Source organism: Hesperophylax consimilis, chromosome 1, assembly GCF_061612785.1.
Source record: "Hesperophylax consimilis isolate HC1 chromosome 1, BYU_Hcon_1.0, whole genome shotgun sequence".
Classification (NCBI taxonomy): domain Eukaryota; kingdom Metazoa; phylum Arthropoda; class Insecta; order Trichoptera; family Limnephilidae; genus Hesperophylax; species Hesperophylax consimilis.
This window is the reverse complement of record NC_142836.1, coordinates 7906909-7921055: the sequence shown is the minus strand read 5'-3', so window position 1 is coordinate 7921055 and position 14147 is coordinate 7906909. Positions and strand designations below refer to the sequence as shown.

General features: G+C 37.3%; 1 protein-coding gene across 1 annotated transcript; it reads left to right on the top strand.

Annotated features, from left to right (window-relative positions):
• The first annotated feature begins 1572 nt into the window (after nt 1–1572).
• LOC149426211 (polypeptide N-acetylgalactosaminyltransferase 3-like) lies at nt 1573–14147 on the top strand. Its single transcript, XM_089636023.1, has 7 exons — nt 1573–1850; nt 2113–2272; nt 4637–4731; nt 6375–6555; nt 7342–7514; nt 10029–10262; nt 11469–14147. Exons 2-7 carry the CDS (start codon nt 2124–2126, stop codon nt 12473–12475), a joined length of 1839 nt encoding a protein of 612 aa, XP_089492149.1. The 5' UTR covers nt 1573–1850; nt 2113–2123; the 3' UTR covers nt 12476–14147.

The window sequence follows — 14147 nt, the reverse complement described above, 5'->3', positions numbered from 1 at the left end:
AATATGTACAATTTTTAAAAGAAATAGACCACCGATCATAAGAGCTCTAAAAAAGAAAGGCTTTAATCTTACTACAGATAAAAACCTCTGCCATAGGTCGCTTCAAGTGGTTCGCTTGATTGGTGACTTAGCAGGGGTGCCTGGGTTCATGGGATGACGTTTTTCCGGGTTTTGGCGACAGATGGGCCTGCCCACCAACTGCATGCCAGGCCGGATTGGGAGAGACTGGCAGGGGAGACCTTGTGACCGCTCCAGCAGGACTCTCAGAACATCGCCTTGCACCGAAGTGGGAGGGATGGATTCTTACATCCGTCACTCCTGGACACACTGACCCCCAGATTCCTACCTAACCCTAATACCGTTTTTCTTCACACACACCGTTTATAATATTATTTCTTATAAGCAAAATCGCATGGTATTGGACATCCGCTGCCACAACACTGTTTACAGAATATAATATGTAAGAAATATATATTATGTAAATAATGAAAATGTATATTATAAAAATGAAAAAAAATGCCAGTTCTTTATCGCTGAAGAAAAATAAAAAAAATTAAAGACATTAAATTTAAATTAAAATAACAATGTTAAAAGCAAATTTAAATAAAAATATTACAATCTGATGCATGTATACTAATATTATTTCATGAAATAAAAAAAAATATTCCAAGATAAAAAAAAAGTTTTTCAAAAAACCCATTTGTGCAAGAAGTGACAAAAATAGTGGTTACTTTTATTTAATTATCAATTTTATTTACCTACTAATTTTTATTATAATTGGTTTCTCTCCTAACCTTTCGTTTGACTCAAATGAAACAAAAATCGTGTTTCATAATTTGCATAGAAATATGAACTCCTCCATGTATGTCCCTAATAAATATAAAACATATAATATTGTCGTCAGGACAGGACACTAGAAAGAAGAATTGTAGAATTGCAAAAGGGTGGTCAATGATTCATAATCAAGATTTTTTGTTTGAGTATGGAGTAGCTTAGGTACCTACATAGATATTGAATATACCACCACGGTACCTACCTAGGTATGACATGTGACCATAAATAAACCACTTACCATCTGACCATCATCTACCATAAACATGCCATAAACAAACCACTCACCATCTGACATTCAAAAAGAATCAAATAAAAACTTTTCTTTGCAGAGTTTGCTTTGTTGTTATACTCAGATGAATTTGTATACAACCTTCAACAGTCAACTGGTCTGCGCCAACTTATTTAGGTCTGCGCGGTCTCGAGTCTATATTCGCATCGGTAGTGCACGGTGCAAAAAGTAATCAACCCAGAACAGTAAAAGAGGTTCCTCACATTCTATTTTGAAAATAACTTTTTACAGCATTTTGAGAAACACGGTACAGAGGAATCAAATGACTAAAATTTAATATTGGACATGGACAGAGATTTTGCGTACCTACCTAGAAATTAAATCAACAGATGAAAACCGGCGAACTTGTTGAACAAGTACCGCAGTGGTATATTTATGCGCGAGTGGTTTATCAATGAGTACCACTAGAGTGGTATATTTATGGTACCACTTATGAGTACCACATTATGTAGTTTTGTCCATTGTCGTGTTTTGTCAATTAATTAGATTTATTCAGCTGACCTTTTTACTAGCCATGATATGAATAAAAATCTGAAAATACCGTACCGCATTGAAGATTTTGCCAAAAATGTTGCAGAAGCAATGTAGCTGTAATAAAATAACATTCTCCGCGAAATAATTCTTTCGAAATAAGTCAATTTGCATTAGGTGTCCATAAAAGTTTTATATTATACGGGAATGAGATCATTTCGGTGACATTGTGCATAAAATCTTCAACATAACTTTGGTAAGTTTTTGAAGTTGTCAGAAGTTTTGACAGTTTAATTAATAATTATTTATATTTAGAACTAGAAACTATTGTATTCTGCGTTCCATGGATGGTAACTGTGACTTAAATTAACTTCTCTTTCAAATTGTGTCGGTCGATCAACACTTTTATTCATAAACTGTTATACACAAATCGAATGCTCTCGTGCAAATGTTGATCGAAACTCGAAACGGTAAAACGTACGTGACTTCACACCAGTAATTTCAAAAAATGTTTTCAGTCGTGTAAAAGATGCAGGGTTGCTTTAATGGCTGCGGAAGATGGAGAAGCAAAAGGGCGATTTTTGGTGTTTTGACTTCATTTGTAATCTTGCTGTGGGTTTTCTCTGCCTACCCCTCGCCAGACACCCCCCCGGATAATCAATGGGGGGTAAATCTCAAGTAAGTCAATCTTTATTACATTGTATCTATAAAATGGGTGTGATTGTCATGTGCATCCTGTTGACCAGGCCTTATTCCTGTTCGATCCTCAAGTTCCACTCAAGGAGCTATGTCGTCTTTGGGGATGCTGTGTGGAGGGTCTTATTAGGAAAGGAAAGACGAGGAACATCTGGGAAGTAAAAATGTATCAAGGGTGGGTAGGAATCTGGGGGTCGGTGTGTCCAGGAGTGATGAACATATGAATCCATCCCTCCCACTGCGGTGCAAGGCGATGTTCCGAGAGAGTCCTGCTGGAGAGGTGAAAAGTCCCTCAATAAGTCTCTCCCGATATGGCCTGCCATGCAGTTGGTGGCAGATCAATCCGCCGCCAAGACCTGTACACATACCCCATGAAACCGGACACCCCTGCTAAGTCACCAAAGGTAGAGAACCACCCGGGGTGACATATGGCAGAGATGTTGGTTATCCGATCAATAGTTCCTGGGGCCCATACCCGCCTCCCAAATTGTTGTGAATATTGTTTGTTAATATTATATTTTTTGTGAGTACAAATGTAAATTTTCTGTTATCTATTTGTACCTGTGATTTGGTTTTACATAGTTCTACCTCTGTATTTCCTTCCAAAACCATCTTTTCTTAGAGCTAGTTGGCTTACAGAATGTCAACAATTTCAAAATTTCAAAATGAATTTTCAAGTTCTATAAAGGTTCTTTCTGTTCAATTTCTGTTATAATATCATCATTGACCAGCTGTTTCACATAACTGAACTTTAATAGAACTTTCACATAACTTTAAAATTATGTTTTAAATTTGAAAAATTGTTCAAATTCTGTGAAAAAACTGGCCCTTATGAAAAACAAATACCCTAAAATAAATAATATGCCCAACTCCAGTAAAATATTGGCAGTATTTACTTGTATTTGCTGGCCACTAGAGGCGATACTGTAGCATGTTGCATTCCTTCAAGACAATGGCGGCAAATAATTGAATTTATGTAGTACTTGGTGACAGTAGTAGGCTTATAACTGTTAATAGAAACCTAATAGCAGCTTTAATATTTTTTTATGCACAAGCAAAAAAACAGTAGTCTTATTTATGTTACCTAATGTTTATTTAAAAAAAAATGATTTCTATAATTCATTATGTAAAATAAAAAAAATATTTCACATGAAATCCATTATTTAAAAAAGAAAAATTACTCAAGAGGACGGTTGACGTAAAGTTCCCGTGAGCACTTAGACCATAGGTCCATTGTCTATCTTCCATTTTACCTTATTCCTTTAAAAGTAGCCCGGTCCCTTTTATAATGTCTTCCCAGGTAAATGAGCCTTGTTCCCAACGGAGCGGGATATTGTCTCCAAAGATGAATTGGAGTCTCTACATCCTCTTCACATTTTCTGCATCTATTGGTATTTTCCACTCCCAACAACTGCATCTGTTTTCCGAGATGGCAGTGTCCCGTTAGTAGCCCTACCAATCCCTTAGTGAGTTTCTCTCCATATTGAGTAGTTGCCTGGTTTCTTCTAGGGTCTGGTCCGTTTGTGATTATTTTGGATTGCCCTCTCCCATTCCTCCCAGTGCTGGGATGGACCCACCTTTCAATATGCATTTTGGTGTGGCAAGTTGCCACTCCTGCGGCCGGCTCGTTTCCCTCAAGTAGTGCTTTCGCCCCTTTTCTTGCTAGTTCATCAGCAAGCTCGTTGCCCTCAATTCATTTATATCCTAGATCCCGATCAGAGTTATTTTATTGATGGTAGCAAGTTATTTAAAAATAACACTGCATACCAGTCTAGAGTCGCATCCGTAACTTTACCCGGGCCATTAAGGCTGATCAGAACATATTCTTATGTTCTTATTACTGTACCCAATATGTACATTCTCCTGTGCGAAGGCTAAGATTTTCAACTGATAAGATATTCAAAATATTTTTGCGTTGACTTCTACACTGGCGTCTGACAACAAGAAACACACAAGAAATGACAAGAAACAAAAACAGAAGATTTCACCATAGATATTCCACTCTTTCAACAGTTTTTACATTCAGATTTTTTCATTGGTGGATGTGGTTGGGCAATCGTGTGACGTCACAAGTCATGGAGATTACCGTGTCTTTTTTTCGGTTCCAATTTTCGATTGGAGTTATACCCCCCTGGTATCAGATACCCAAGAGAGGTATTCTAATAACCATCTGTAAAAAAACAACTAATTTTCTTTTTGATATGATTTGGGATTTTATTAATTTTCTTTTGTTTTGTACCTATACTTAAAATAGAACACATTTCAAACAAAAAAGTACCCAGCCGAATTTATTAAATTAAATTATAAAGCATGTGTTATTAAAATTATATATGTATTTTTTTACAGATTATCAAAAGGTCAGAAGGAGTGGAGGGACTCCCGAGGAATGAGAGTGGTGGTCGGCCATTACATTGGGCCTGATCCTGACAATGTTACGCTAGGTAATAAATATAATATAAAAGTGATGTCATTCATTCTACGAACCATTTCCACCATTGCGCAATAATGGTGTGTTTAAAATGGAATAGTAATGCAATAAGTTATGCTCTATAAACCATGAAATAAACTTCTACTTTTAATCTGGATAATTACTAAAAATAATTATAATGCGTGTTGTGTAATGTGTTGGTTTTGGGCTGTTTTGTTGTGTTTAGATCTCTCTTTAGTAAAAAAAATTATAAGTCAGCTATGGCATCCTCAATCGAGGTATGTTGTGAGACTGAAGTGAGTGAGGAGGGGAAGGAGAATTCAGATATGATCACCAAACACAACTAAAGCCACTTCAATAAAGTTGTTAAATTCTGCCTCAAGCTTAATATGCTTACATTTTAAGAATAACACTTGGTTTCTATTTAATTACTACGAGAAACAACTATTTGTGTCGGGAGAGATGGTAAAATATGCATTATAGTTTCATTTTTAAGTTAAGTTAAGTTTGGAGGTTGGGAAAATGTTTAGGAAATATGCATAAATTATTAATATTACCCAAACTAACAACCTAAAAATCCATTTTGTGCGTATTTACATCTCCCCTGACTTAAATAGTTGTTTTCATTAGTAATCAAGATGAAATCAAGTGTTATTTTTTTAAAATTTTTATGCGTGAGGCGGAATTCGGTAGCTTTACCGTAATTTCACGCAACACTTTGATTCTGAATGATGAACTTTCACCAGAGCGGTATTAAGTGTATCACCACTCTGGAACGTGCTGTAATTATATTATTTGAGCATCCTACAACGTGGCTAATGCAATAAGAATAATGGTCCATATGTAATACTACGAGGGCGTCCAGAAAGTAAGGTTACAACATTTATGTAGGATCGAAAAATGCTGGTATTTAATTTAAATTCACAGGAGACTTCATAAATATATTAAACTATTTTTCAACATAATTGCCGTCGAGATCGAGACATTTCTGTAGTCGAGACACCACCTTTTGTATGTCAGTGTCATAGACCTTCGCTGCCAGCTCTTTCAGCCACTTCTTCACAGCTTCCTCGACCTCCTGATGAAAAGCGTGTCCCATCCAAAAACTCCTTTAGTTTAGTGAAAAGGTGAGAGTCCGAAGGCGCCAAGTAGGGTGAATAGGGGGGGTGGGTGACAATTATTCCACCCAAACGATGTCAGCAGCTCCTGCGAAACTCGCGCGGTGTGGGACCTGGCGGTGTCGTGCAGGAGGCTGACTCCCATTGTCAAGTAAAACCTATTTTTCAGCAAAGTCAAAAAACAGATGACCGCACAGATCTCGCATGGACGGGAGGTGGCGGGAGCGCGCGATGACCTCTTCATCGGAAGAATTTACTATGACTAACAAAGTGGCCGACAAACACGCGGGACCATACAAACTGACCGTTAGCTACCCCTACAAGCCAGGTGTGCCAACTTTGAAACAAAAAAATTTCCCCCGCCCTCAGGAGCCCTTGTAACCTTACTTTCTGGCTAACAAAACCAAATAGAATTTAAATGTCTCTACAATGTGACCATTTTTTCCATTATTTTACAGTTTAACAATTTTTGATGACAGAGTAATTGATAATTGTTTTATAAAATTGATTTCAATAGTTGTTTTTGGTAATTTTTCAGAGCTGATGAATGAAAATAACTTCAATCCCATAGCAGGAGTAGGTAACGATGGGCGTCCAGTGGAAATGGCTCCGAAAGACCTTCCTAAGATGCGGCAGCTCTTCCAAATCCACCGATTTAACTTGCTGGCTAGCGATCGGATTCCTCTTAACCGTACTCTTCCTGATGTTCGGCGACAGAGGTACGAATATGCTTTTATTTATTTTCTATTTCACTCATTTAAGACTAATGGTTCATGAATTGTTAATGAATGTCTTCAAAGTATTGTAGCATGTTTTCTACATTTTTACCTTTATTTCTGAGATCTTTTGAAAGGAGCATAGAGATGCTTCTAATATCAAAAATAATAATAATATAAAAATTACTACTTTTTAAAATATTTTTATAAAAAAACAAAAATTTGATAGAGTCCCAACTGCTCCCAACCGACTGGAGACTATAGCATCCCCGATTGAGGTATGTTGTGAGGCTGAAAGTAGTGGGGGGGGGGGGATAGGGAAGAGAAAGGTGAGGAAGTACCTGGCTATTCAGATCTGGTCACCAAAACGGCCAAAGCCATTTCAAGCAATAAGTAAATTGTGATATAACACAAATTAATGAAATAAAATTTACTTGCGCATGCCGGGATTTGAGCCTGCAACCTCAACAGGCTCTAGAGCCTTGCCCCTCGACCGTCAAATCTGATTCTTACACTCTTTAAAAATCTTCTTTTTTATTTAACAATTGAAAATCATTGAACAATCAATGTCTGCTTACTGTCTCATTTGACAGGGATATTTCAAATTTTCATAGGTAACGGTGGAAATGATGTTGCGAGATGAAAATTGTCGACCTTAAAATTCCAGACGTGAAATGCTTTTTCAATTGCCTGAAAAGAAAACTTAAGAAACATTTTATGTATTTATTTAAAAGAATCATTTTGATCTTCAATGTACGGGAATTGTTGAAAGACTGTTTTTTATTACAGTTGCAAGACTAAAGTCTATCCGACCGATGGCACACTGCCCCGAGTCAGTGTGATCATCGTGTTCCACAATGAGGCCTTCTCCACTCTGCTCAGGACCGCCTGGAGCGTGGCCCTCAGGTCCCCTGCATCCCTGCTGGCCGAAATTTTACTGGTGGACGATGCCAGCGACAGAGGTAAATTATACTGGTGAATGATGCTGGTGATGGAGGTAAATTATGTTGGTGTACGCTGCTTGTTACAGAGGTATATATATCAAAACGCTTGATATGTTATAAGTTGGTGAAGACTTGATTTGGTTTGCTAAATGTATAATACAGCACACGCTATGTATACTAGTCCCAGAGAGAGGTTTACGTGATGTCACCGTTCTGAACCTGCCTGCCCCCATGAAATATAGGGGTGGGCGATGGCGGCAGCCTTCAAGTTACAATGGAGAGGTTGAGAGTTGCCCAAAATCAGTCATATGGAGATCGGAACAAGACTGACAGCTCTGTCATGAGGCAGGATGGCAAACAAACTGAATACTTCTTCAGACAACAGTTTAGAGTGATGTACCTCACAAGGGAGGAATGGGACATGATTCCAGGTCCAACCTCCAAATAGGAACTAATCTGGTTCATATATGGGCCCAAGAGGGAGGAGAGAACAGGGGCCGGGGTCTGTCTGCATTGATCCAAGAGGGAACTTAGTATACCTCTAGGAACACTTTGCACTGTGTTTCAAGCTGAGATGAAAGCATCTTTAGCCTGCGCACAGGAGAATGTACTTATCGGATACAGAAATAAGAACATAAGCTTATGTTCTGATAGCCAGGTAGCCCTAATGGTCCTGGTAAAGTTACGGATACGACTCCAGACTGGTGATGGAATGCAGGACAATTTTTGAAGAACTTGCTACCATCAATAAAATAACTCTGATCTGGGAACCAGGATATATAGGAATTGAGCACAACGAGCTTGCTGACGGACTAGCAAGGAAAGGGGTGAAAGCACTACTTGCCGAGCTGACTGCAGGAGTGGCAGCTTGCCACACCTAAATACATATTGAAAGGTGGGTCAAATCCCAGCACTGGAAGGAATGGGAGAGGGCATCCGGAATGAGGTATTTCAAAGTAATCATAAACGGATCAGACCCTAGATGAACTCAATATGGACAGAAACTCACTGAGGAAACTGGTAGGACTCGACTGCTAACGGGACACTGCCATCTCAGGGACACATGCGGTTGTTGGGAGTGGAAAACACCAATAAATGCAGGAAATGTGAAGAGAATGAAGAGACTCCAATTGAACTATGGTGTCAATATTCCGCTGTTGGAAACAAGGCTCAGTTACCTGGGAAGACACATCGTAGAACCAGAGGACATAGCCACATATCCAATGACAACCCTGGTGAACTTTATCAAAGGGACCGGGTTACTGTTAAAGGAATTAGGTAAAATGGCAGATGGTACCATGGACCTATGGCCTAAGTGTTCACGGGAACTAGACTTAAACCGTCTACGCTCTATAAAAAAAAAACTTCATTTTTATTGATTTGACTCTGTACATTAGGTAGCTACGGAATTCCATTTAGACAAAATTACCCACAAGAAAATACCTATCATAAATACCTACTGAAAATACCCGACAAAAATACTCATCAAAAATACCCATTGAAAATACCTATCACAAATACCTACTAAAAATACCCATCAAAAATACCCATCCAAAATACCTATCAAAAATACCTACTGAAAATACCCATCAAAAATACCTACTAAAAATACCCATCAAAAATACCTATTAAAAATACTTGTCAAAAATACCTACAAATAAATGCAGATTAATCATGAAACTATGTAAATATTTTTAGCACCATTTTTGTGTACTTAAGGGCACTTAAAAAAGATACAATTTATAGCGAGAATCTGGCATCCGGTGCAGGTCTTGTAAAGTTTTATTACAAACTAGTTGTACCCCGCCACGCGTTGCTGTGGCTCAGTCTGTCCGTACAGATAGAAAAACAATGTAAAAAAAAACATGTTTTTACCTATCACATGGGCATGTAGAGCGAATGAGCGAAGATAGGAGTGTAAGGAGGATATATGATGCAAATGTGAATGGTAGCAGAAGTCGGGGCGCCCGAGGAAGACATGGCACGATCAAGTGAATCAAATACTCGAGTCGGGCCATGTCAAGAGTCAGAATAATAGAAGAGTATGTATGAGACGATGTATGAATGTGAATGAGGCAAGAAGTGTGTGCCAAGATTGAGTTGTTTGGCGGCCCGTCCTCTCTGCCTACCCCTGCGGGAAACGGCGTGATGGTTAGTTAGTTAGTTAGTCACAGGTGACATCTATATAGTATAGGTATATAAAAACAGATATTTGAATGCAACTTTGTGCCAAAATTTCAAAGCAGTTGGTGAAGAACTTCGGGAGATTTAAGATTTTTTAAGAGAAAAAACATTTACATTTTTATTTATATAGATTTTAATTATCTACCTCACTATCAAAGACAAATTAAACTTTATTTCACTGAAATTTTTAAAACGCTGGAAGAAAATACTTAACTTTTTTTAATTTATCACATTCTCTGTGTAAGGAGATACATAACTCTTAGGAACACAAACATATTTTTGCTCTTAGGTTTCGTGTTAAATGCATTCCACCGTATTTTAATCATAACATCAATCCTCCATTTCCAGCATACCTCGGTGCCCAGCTGGAAGAAGCTGTTAAACTGTTCCCCGTGCCTTGTAGGGTACTTCGAATGCCCCGTCGCACAGGGCTCGTGGGGGCTCGTCTGGCCGGAGCCAAGGCGGCCGTGGCCCCTGCGCTACTTTTTCTGGATGCGCACTGCGAGGCAGCCCCCGGGTTCTTGGAGCCCCTGCTCGGGAGACTGGCGGAGAGCCCTAACAGTGCAGTGTGCCCCGTTATAGGTAATTTGATTGTCGAGTTTTGACCACAGATGTATTGATTTCTTTTATCTCACATGTACACATTCTATCATTTTCACAATGAGGAACCCCGATCCATTTTTAAATCAATTTTGACTTTCTACCTTAAATACAAATATAAATTTAATATTATAAACTTAAATATAATATGCCTTTCTACCTTAAATATCTACCAGTTACCTATATATAATTTAAAAAAAAAAAATGTTTTCCTTGTTAAAATAATTTTCAAACTTTGAAACTTGAAAACTGAATTTTGTCATTTGATAGATACTCGTTAATGAATTAGAAACGTGTTTTATTCAAATTTAAATGTAATGAAATTGGGGTGGGACTGTCTTTGCGGAGTTTCCTCGGTAAGCATTCGAATACTTTCCAAATATAATTACAAATGTAATTTGAGTACTTTAGATAGAAGAGATATTTATCAATTGAACATAATTTATATTCTACCTTGCTAATAAACTTGTTTTAAAATTTACAAACTGATAAATAACCATTTATGTATGGTAAATGGTTTATCAATTGCGTAAAATTAAAACACGTTTAATTGTAAGGCGATTGTGTTTTTGTTAAATGTGCATAATTTATTTTCTCCAAATATATGTCGTTAACCTCCGTCATTAAAGTAATGGTTAAGATAGTTTCCTTTTTGGGTTCGATTCCCTTTTACAGTTAGTGTTTTTGAACTGTCATTATGGTGCGTAATTATGTAAATCAATGGTCTGTAAAAACTACAGACCGAGAGAAAAGTTTTAATAATCTTTTCACTAAAAATTATCCAGTTAGTTCAATTTACCAACAAAACTTTTGGGTCCAACGTCGCGTCCCTAATTGCCTGATTTTCAGATAATTGGTTTATATTTTACAAATAACAGCAGTATTTTCTGACAGTTGCACCGTTTTAATAGATTACAATCCCAACTTTTAGACCATTTTGGTTTAAAAATAACTAATATATTTCAGACGTTATCATTTTTTCTCTTCTTCACTCTAAGACTGATTCGTAAGATTACTTTAAATGCTGGTTTTATTATTTTGAATGCCATAATTGTTTCGCACAGCAATTTCTGGTTAAAACAACTCACATTAAAAAAAAATCTAAAACCCTCACTGCCGGGAAGTTATTTAGATTGACTCGTTTAAAGTTTTCCCTACCATAAGCCATATTTTATTAAAATGTTTCAGATATCATCAATGATGAGACCCTGGCATATATTAAAAGTTTTGAGCTCCACTGGGGAGCCTTTAACTGGAATCTCCACTTCCGCTGGTACACCCTGGGGAACAATGAACTGCAGAAGCGGAAGTCAGATCTGACGGCTGCCTTCCCCTCACCAGCCATGGCCGGTGGTCTTTTCGCCATTATGAAGGATTACTTCTATGAAGTAGGAGCCTACGATGAACACATGACAATATGGGGCGGAGAAAACCTAGAAATGTCCTTCCGTCTCTGGCAATGCGGAGGCAAAGTGGAAATTGCTCCTTGTTCTCACATCGGCCATATATTCAGGAAGTCTAGTCCATATTCCTTCCCTGGTGGAATGAAAGAAATACTATCTACAAATCTAGCGAGAGTGGCATTGGTCTGGATGGATTCCTGGGCAGATTTCTTCTTCAAATTCAATCCTGAAGTTGCCACGCAAGCAGGCACTCAAAACATAACCGAACGCCTAGAGTTGAAAAAACGACTCAAATGCAAAGGCTTCGAATGGTATTTAGACAACGTCTGGCCCCAAAATTTCTTCCCAAAAGATAACAGATTCTTCGGAAGAATCAAACATATCCCTACAAAGAAATGCATCATGAGACCTGTCAGTAAAGGTGTTATGGGGCAACCCTTAGGACCTGCTACCATTGGAGAATGTGTTAAAGATGATAATTTGAATGGATTTTTTGTGATCACGGAAGAAGGGTTTATGATGATGGATGAGTCCATCTGCCTGGATGCTCCCCAGGAGGGGGAGTTTGCGGGGGAGGGGAAGGGGGTGGTGCGGGTGATGGGGTGCAGCGGCTACCCTAGGCAGAAGTGGCAGTATGACAAGAGCCAGAACAAACTGAAGCACGTCCCCAGTGGACAGTGTCTCCAGCCCGACGCGGTGGTCCCAGCTGACAATATTATCAGGCTCCACTTGGTGCCATGCACGGCTTCTCCAAACCAGCGATGGATTTTGGATTCTGTGCCTTGGAAATAGTGTGCATATATTGGTTGATACATCTGCACAGGGAATAATCCAATATCCTACAGTACGGTGATCTTAATTATAAAGACTGCTAGACAATTTCTTCCTCTCAAATATGATATTTTTTGTTTGTGTAGAGATCACTCAGGTGTTGTGCGGTGAAAAATATATGGAAAGGTGAAAAGGTAGAGGAATGCTATGGTGAATTTGACTTGTAAATATTCAGATCTAGTAACAAAACACAAATCGAACCGTTTCTTGTAATCATATATTTTTTGATTTGTGTTTGTAATCGAAAGAAGTATTGTACATCATTTGTGCATGTTCCTGGAATTGGGAGATTGCAAATTCAGTGTAAATAGATTGAATTTTTTTTATTGTGTTGATAATGCTGTTGGATCTGATTAACGATAATAAATCTCTAGCAGGGACATTGCTAATCTGTAATAATAATAATTCTTTAGCATGGACATTGCTAATCTGTAATAATATTAATTCATTAATGTAAGATTTTAAACCCTTTGACAGACTGATAAGAAATTATAATTAGTTTATAAAGTCATGATAATAATATTTATAGTTACTGTGCATAGTTATTGTAGTAATACAAAATATGAACTGGTCAAATTCCATTTTCGGAAACAGATAGTGTATTATTTATTTATCATTTTTCTTATGATAACTTTAAAGCTATTTTTGTATACTTCGTCATTAGACATCGGATTGATTGTATTGAATATGCATATGCACCCAGTTCTTAGAGGACGAGGGGGAGAACAGCGAATCTTAAACATGTCCATCTCCATTACACATTACACATAATCAAATTTTTTCAATATATTCCAAAGAAACTGGTTTAAAAAAAACCGTTTCCTCAGAAAAGTGAAATAGTCACTCATTTTTAATTTGCATAGCTCATAAGCATTAAAAAATGCTCAAATATGCACTAACCACCAACACGATTTCAATAATATGCAAGTGCATATATTCTGATATCTGCTCATAACACTAACAATCAACTTGACAACATTCAAAATGGCAACAGAATTAAATTTAAAAGGTCTGAATTAATGTGATTTTTTTTGCAGTAGTGGAGATTAAATCTGAAACCTCTTGATTTAACCCGTAAAGCCTCTGACATTTTGCAGTGTACGTCTCATATGAGAACTGTCAGAATGCAGATTGTGCGGAAAATATTTTCAAATTTCATTCGATTTCAGATACATTTGCTCTTTTAGAATATATTTGAAAATAAAATACTATTCTTATAAGATTCTTTCAGATTTTAGGATTACATAATTTTGAACACAAACAAAGATTGAGATTTTAAAGTCGCTTGCTAATGGTTTTTATCATGTAAACTCCAATTACTACTTTACTTTAAAAAAATATGTATATTTAATTTGACAAATGTATTATAAAAGTTTTGTCACATCACTTTATTTCGTAATGTAAAAATTATAAGTTTTTAGGAGCATTTACGGTAAATTTTTACATGCAAACTGAAAGCGCGGTATTCTCTCTTTCTAACACTGTTTAAATTGTATTTCTCACCGTAATACAAAAAAGAGATAGCATAACTTTTATGCGACCGTGTCAGGCTCGGATAAATATATCTCTCAAAAAGACTCTAGGGCTGGTAAGTTTTTTAGATTCTCACGGCCAAAAGCATTTTTGTTGTTTG

Coding starts and splice junctions, on each gene's coding strand:
- LOC149426211 (XM_089636023.1), top strand. CDS start 2,124: ATGCAGGGTTGCTTTAATGGCTGCGGAAGATGGAGAAGCAAAAGGGCG. Junction 4,732..6,374: donor TCCTGACAATGTTACGCTAG/GTAATAAATATA, acceptor GTAATTTTTCAG/AGCTGATGAATGAAAATAAC. Junction 6,556..7,341: donor CCTGATGTTCGGCGACAGAG/GTACGAATATGC, acceptor TTTTTATTACAG/TTGCAAGACTAAAGTCTATC.